General features: G+C 46.4%; 1 protein-coding gene across 1 annotated transcript in view; it reads left to right on the top strand.

Annotated features, from left to right (window-relative positions):
* corin (corin, serine peptidase) overlaps positions 1–7,500 on the top strand; it is a 58,341-nt gene that overhangs the window by 15,466 nt on the left and 35,375 nt on the right. Inside the window, 3 exon segments of the mRNA XM_084042873.1 lie at positions 1,779–1,923; positions 4,324–4,632; positions 6,916–7,024. Coding sequence (XP_083898999.1) covers positions 1,779–1,923; positions 4,324–4,632; positions 6,916–7,024 — 563 coding nt within the window.

Below are 7,500 nucleotides of genomic sequence, written 5' to 3'. Positions count from 1 at the left end.
TCACAAAGGTTCATATTATATTAGTCTGTCTACTGTCTCTACAACATGTCCCTCCACACAGCTGATTATAATTAATAATCACAAAGGTTCATATTATATTAGTATGTCTACTGTCTCTACAACATGTCCCTCCACACAGCTGATTATAATTAATAATCACAAAGGTTCATATTATATTAGTCTGTCTACTGTCTCGACAACATGTCCCTCCACACAGCTGATTATAATTAATAATCACAAAGGTTCATATTATATTAGTCTGTCTACTGTCTCTACAACATGTCCCTCCACACAGCTGATTATAATTAATAATCACAAAGGTTCATATTATATTAGTATGTCTACTGTCTCGACAACATGTCCCTCCACACAGCTGATTATAATTAATAATCACATAGGTTCATATTATATTAGTCTGTCTACTGTCTCGACAACATGTCCCTCCACACAGCTGATTATAATTAATAATCACAAAGGTTCATATTATATTAGTCTGTCTACTGTCTCTACAACATGTCCCTCCACACAGCTGATTATAATTAATAATCACAAAGGTTCATATTATATTAGTCTGTCTACTGTCTCTACAACATGTCCCTCCACACAGCTGATTATAATTAATGATCAATGGCTCTTGACACTTGCTCTCAGCTGTTAGTGATGGGTCGTTCCTGATCGATTCGTTCAAAAGAACCAGTTCATTCCCAGTGAGTCATAGCCGTCTAAAACCGGGTTAAAACTGGTCTAAAAGTTTAAAAAAAATCAGCGTCTAGGCTTAGCTGTTCCCTTAACAGACAGACAGACAGACAGACAGCGGTGTGGTTGAGTTGTTTTTCACTAGACCATAGCGCTACTGAGCGGCGAACGTGAACGAATCATTTGAACGGATCATGGCCGTGAACATTAACAAAATGGTTCGTTCACTGAAATGATTTGTTTCCCACCACTATAGCAGTATTCTAACTCCTGTCCTGTGTTTCATTCTGATTGGCTGCTGTTGCTGCTGTGAACCTGAGTCTCTGCATGGGGTTTACATGGTGCTTGTTAACCCTATTTAAATGGATAGTTCAACCCCAAAAAGACGCAAAGAGTCTCCTTTGTGTCTCCTACCGGAACCGCTGCCTACCGGTCCGCTGGTCATGAAATGATTGTCTCAGGAATGAGACAAAAACAAAAAAATCTCCATGAATTCAAGGTTTCATGGGGTGTAAATTCATAGAAAGTCATTTTTTGGGTGTCTTTTTTTCTCTTGTTTTTTTATTCATTAAATGGCGTTTTTTTTTATCACGTCACAGGCCGCATTGGACCACTCCGCAGGCCTGCAAATAGCCCGCGGACCACCAGTTTGACAACGCTGTTGTAGGGTCAGTCCAGAGTGTAGAAGAGAGAGAGTAACGTCACGCTTTGATCTCGCCGTAAAGCGGGGCTGCTATGGGCTGTAGTTCCAAACATTGGAACTATGTGATTGAGATAAACAGAGCACTTCCTCATTCCATTCTTAACAATGGGAGTCAACGCTAGTGTCATAACTCTCTTATATGGCTCTGGGTCAGTAGGCAGAGTAATGCCTTTGACCCTTTATGTTTTCTGTCAGGTGTTTTTGACTGACAACAGTCAGTGATGTCCATGTGTGCTTGTAGATCTGCGATTTCGCTCTGCTTTTTTTCATCTATTTTCAATGTTGTCCTAAAATTGTGTGTGTGTGTGTGTGTGTGTGTGTGTGTGTGTGTGTGTGTGTGTGTGTGTGTGTGTGCGCGTGTGTGCGTCTCTCTCTCCAGGCCCCTGGTTGCCGTGGCGAGGGCAGTATGGGGGAGGCGTGTCCTGACAAGTTGGGATCGACCAATCACCTGCGACTTCTGCTGTACATCCTGCCTTCTGTCACCGTATTGGCCGCTCTGCTGCTGCTTGTTCTGGCCTTCACCGGTACACACACACACACACACACACACACACACACACACACACACACACACACACACACACACACACACACACACACACACACACACACAGAGACACGTACCCACGCACGCACACATTGATAATTGTTAATTCAGTGTCAGCTTCATCCAGGTGCTGGCTGCTCAGATGGTTATAGGGAGCAGTCAGGTAGGGGTTCAGTGTGTTGCTCATGGACACTTGCTTTAGTTTGGTCTTGTTTCTGAAGCATAGTTACTTATTCAGGCTTGCTTTCAAGATTATTGTTTTAAATAGCTGATGTAATAAGGCTCAGGTGTTCTTCTGGGCTTGTTTTCATAGACCTGGTCACTTGTTTCACTCACATAATCTGGCAACACAGGACCAAAACAAAGCGGCGATAGCTAGTCGTGCCTGTAGTAGCCTTCTGCTTTGCTCAGAATTGAGAATATGGTATCTAGTTCAAATGTGTGTCGTCTGCACCCGTAGCAGACCAGAGGTCCCTCTACGGAGCCCTTAGGAGTCAGTTTGGTTCCTGGTAGGTTAAGACTTTGACAGGGGCCACTTTGGAATGTCAGCCTCCTGAACGTGTATCTTTAGGGCAGTTATGAAAGTGAGTAGGGTTTTACACTCCTTTACTCCTTTTGGTAGGGCATTCCACATTTGTGTTGCATAGCATGAGAACGAGTTCATTCCCTTGTTTGTGCCAAATCTGGGTTGTACATGATCAGTGGAGCTGCCTCTGGTGTTATGATCATGGACTTGATTAACATTTTGGAAGTATTTTGACAAATACAGGGGGATCCCAATGTTGTGGTGTATCTTGAAGACCAGGCCCATAGCAAGTTGCTGTACTCTGTCCTCAACCCTAAGCCATCCAATCCTAGCAAAATGAGCAGGGAGGGGTTAGATGGGTTTTGTGATTGAGGCCAAGAAGTAGCCGTACCAGTTTGTAAACTAAACACAGTGTGTGTGTGTGTGTGTGTGTGTGTGTGTGTGTGTGTGTGTGTGTGTGTGTGTGTGTGTGTGTGTGTGTGTGTGTGTGTGTGTGTGTGTGTGTGTGTGTGTGTGTGTGTGTGTGTGTGTGTGTGTGTATATGTGTGTATATGTGTGTAAAACTCTTTGGATAAAGGAACTATAAAAGCACTATTTAACCATGTCATCATTGACCTCCACTTCCTGTGCTGTAATTCATGTAAATGAGTTAATTATTATGGTAATTAGTTGGCCAGCAATGAGCTGCTATTCTAATAGAAGCTCTGTTTATATGAACAAAGACACTGCTTCTATTGTTCTGTGTGTGTGTGTGTGTGTGTGTGTGTGTGTGTGTGTGTGTGTGTGTGTGTGTGTGTGTGTGTGTGTGTGTGTGTGTGTGTGTGTGTGTGTGTGTGTGTGTGTGTGTGTGTGTGTGTGTGTGTGTGTGTGTGTGTGTTTGTCAGAGCTGAAGACTTTGTTACTTTTATTGCCTTTCTAAACCTTTGAAACACACACACGCACACGCACACGCACACATTCAGTAACATCTGTTTGCCTGCTTTCGTCCTCTCATCATTTTACCTTTTGTTCTCCTGACTCAATACACGCACGCACGCACGCACGCACGCACGCACGCACGCACGCACGCACGCACGCACGCACGCACGCACGCACGCACGCACGCACGCACGCACGCACGCACGCACGCACGCACGCACGCACACACACACACACACACACACACACCCCCTAGTCAGCGTGTGTGTGCAAAAACTGTGCATCATTTAGTGCTGCATTACACACCTAATGGCCCTTAAAGCTTTTCAGCCCCCCCACCGCCCCCCGCCCCCCCCCCCACACACACACACACACACACACACACACACACACACACACAGTGTGCTGTAGCAGGATAGTGGTTTATAAAGTACAGTTATACATCTAGCAGACACAGTCTGATCCCTGAGCTGTTTACTAATGTCTGTTCAATTCTATAGTCAATAAACACAAACAGATTACATAGAGGACAATGTAGAGCCAGAAGGAAGCGGACCCCCCCAAACTGATATGAATTTGACCGCGGACCCCCATCTGAAAATACGTTGTGCCAGGGACCCCTAGAACACAAGATTTCAACATTTTCCAAACATTTTAGATATTTTTCAAGTATTTAAAAAAATAGCAGATCTACAAGTGACGCGCTGCGAGCTTGTAGATCTGCTATTTTTGAATAGCCAACGTATAAATGGAGTGGTTGAGATTGTGATTGTGATGCCATGTTAACTGCTTTTGCTGGGGACCCCCTGGAACCCCCACAAGGACCCCTGGGATCCCCGGTCCCTTATACACACCTCCACCAACTGTGTGTGTGTGTGCGTGCGTGCGTGTGTGTGTGTGTGCGTGTGCGTGTGCGTGCGTGTGCGTACACAGGTGGTCTACTAGACTCCGCCCCCCTCCCCTCTTCCTCGGACCCCGACACCGTTGGCAACAACCAATCACAGCGCCTCGTCGCCGACAACGTCACCGCCCCCTACCTTAACAATGGCGACAGGAGGCGGGACTGGACCACGACCCCCCCGCCTCTATCTTCATCATCATCGTCATCGTCATCGTCTCCATCGCCGTCCTCTTCAGTGGCCACTCCCACCCAGCCCTTCACCCAGGCCCCTGATTGGCTGACCTCTGTGACGTCACTGACCACTCCCTGGCCAATCGGCACCACCGCTGAGCCTGACACAGGTAACCATGGAAACACACGGGTCAGGGTTACACTTCCTGGTTGTCGTTCTTAAGCCCCTCCCATTTCATAGGCCCCACCCAGTACAACAATTGTATTGTCCTTCTTTGTCAAGCACGAAAATCCCATTAGAGAGAGAGAGAGAGAGAGAGAGAGAGAGAGAGAGAGAGAGAGAGAGAGAGAGAGAGAGAGAGAGAGAGAGAGAGAGAGAGAGAGAGAGAGAGAGAGAGAGAGAGAGAGAGACTCTCGTCCAGGAGATATAATAATAATAAATCATTTTACTCTTTAGGAATTCTCCTCGTCTCTGTGTCTCTGTCCCTCGGTCTGTCTGTCTGTTTGTCTCTCTTTCTGTCTCTCTCTCTCAGTGACTTTGAGTGGGTAAGGAGAATAGCAATGAGCTGTGTCTCTGTCTGTCTGTCTGTCTGTCTGTCTGTCTGACTGTCCCTCTGTCTCTCTCTCTCTGTCTCTCTGTCTCTCCCCTAACGAATGTCCTTAATCTGGGGGGAACTTTCACAGACCCACAGGCCTATACCCAGGCCCACCCAGACCCACCCAGGCCCACCCAGACCTACTCAGGCCCACCCAGAACTACCCAGGCCCACCCAGGGCCCGCAGACTTAGGAAGGCAGTCGTATCCACTTGGAAATGCGAAGATTTTAACTCATACATCTTGATCACATGACTGCAGAGATAACGTGTAGTGATGTGTGTGTGTTTTGGACACAAGTTGTAGGAGTAGGAGAAAAAAAGAAGAAAACGCAAATGATGGTAAACGTATTTTGGGCACAAATGGGTTTTTGATCGAGCGATCTACGGCTCAACCGTTATCGGCCAAGTCGTGAAACAGGCTGTTATAGCGCCACCATGAGGCCAATTTTAAAACTTTCACACCGATCGGTCCAACAGTGCCAGAGATTAGCCATTCACACACAGACAGACAGACGGACGGACGGACGGACAGACAGGGGCGATAGCATAGTGGCGGCTACACCTTCAGCCTAGTGGAGACAAAAACAGCAGATCTACAAGCTCAATAGCAAGAACAACAATCAATTCACTTTGGCTATGCTGTGTATAGGCATTTCTTTTGCAAATTATACAGGATTGCTAACAGGTTAAAGAACTTAAAGTAAAAGTAGTCATTATGCAGAATGTTTCACAGGGTCAGTTTTTGCAGAGTCATGTTTGCAAACATGACTCTGCAAAAACCTCAAAGTCTACGAGGCCTAGACGGGCCAAACACAACACCACATGGTGGGGGCGTGTTAGGGCATGTCTGGAGTAGTGGCACCGCACCTTGCGCTGGTCGTGTCAGACTTGGGGCGCAGAAATGTAGCTTGTAGATCTGCTATTTACAAATGGTCGAAATGTATAAATAGGACTGAAGTGGTTGATGTATTGTTTTATAATAACTAGACCATACCCGGTCGACGCATCCGTGGGGGGATATGCGCACATGATCTGGCAACCCGGGAGGCAGTTCGTCCCATAGCTGGGCAGCTCCGTAACCATGGCGACAGTGTTTTACACAAAAACGCTAATAAGAAGCTGAGATTTGATGAAATTGAAAAACGGGCTTCACAGTTAAGTTCAGATGGTAATGGTCAATGGCTGTGTGCAAAATCAGAGCAATTGGTCACTGAGGAGAACCGGGTAGCTTCACCTACTCACTCACTCACTCACTCACTCACTCACTCACTCACTCACTCACTCACCACTACAGACAGACAGACAGAGGTTACTAGAATTATAGTAGGATGACCAAAATCTACAAAGTAACTGTCTAGTAACTGAAGTTGTATTTTCTCTCTCAGTGTGCAGGGTGATAACCTGTCTGTCTCTCTACCTGTCTGTCTCTCAGTGTGCAGGGTGATAACCTGTCTGTCTGTCTACCTGTCTGTCTCTCAGTGTGCAGGCTGATAACCTGTCTGTCTGTCTGTCTACCTGTCTGTCTCTCAGTGTGCAGGCTGATAACCTGTCTGTCTGTCTACCTGTCTGTCTCTCAGTGTGCAGGGTGATAACCTGTCTGTCTGTCTGTCTGTCTCTCTACCTGTCTGTCTCTCAGGGTGCAGGGTGATAACCTGTCTGTCTCTCTACCTGTCTGTCTCTCAGGGTGCAGGGTGATAACCTGTCTGTCTGTCTGTCTGTCTGTCTCTCTACCTGTCTGTCTCTCTACCTGTCTGTCTCTCAGGCTGCAGGGTGATAACCTGTCTGTCTGTCTACCTGTCTGTCTCTCAGGGTGCAGGGTGATAACCTGTCTATCTCTCTACCTGTCTGTCTCTCAGGCTGCAGGGTGATCACAGAGCCTCAGTGTCACATGCTTCCCTACAATCAGACATGGTTGTCGTCTCCCGTTGCCGTGGTGAAGAGTTCAGAGGTCGACATGATGCTGAGGTAAACCTGGCTTTATTTAAAACAGGAACGAAACCTTATTTCTCTTGTATTTCACATCCTTGTTATGGTCGATTAGTCACCTTTACAACCAGGTAGGACTTGTAAGGATCCTGCGTTCGTGCAATGAGCAACACGGCTAAACGTGTGGGTACTGTTGATTAACTCATTCACTGCCACGGAATTAATTAATTAATTCATTCATCCATCTGCCAACGAAAACGTCCATTTTACTGAACCTTATAAAAGTCATGTAATATTCTCTGTGATCCTCCATTCCAGAGCTACAGTATGGCTGTTTGAATGCAGCATGTTTTTTGAAAAACACTTTATTTCTTTTGTTGCGATCACGTGACTTCTGGGTGTATACTCTTCTTCAGTGCTGCTTGGATCATTCACAGGCTGAGGAGCAGTTCGGGGCTCTCCCCAGGCTGGCAGAGAGAGTGTAGTGCCTAGGATTACAGCTTAGGCAATTGGCA

The sequence above is a fragment of the Gymnoscopelus microlampas genome, assembly GCF_963454915.1.
Source record: "Gymnoscopelus microlampas genome assembly, chromosome: 19".
NCBI classification, from domain to species: domain Eukaryota; kingdom Metazoa; phylum Chordata; class Actinopteri; order Myctophiformes; family Myctophidae; genus Gymnoscopelus; species Gymnoscopelus microlampas.
Note: the sequence above shows the minus strand (reverse complement) of the source record. Positions and strands in the feature narration are given on the sequence as shown.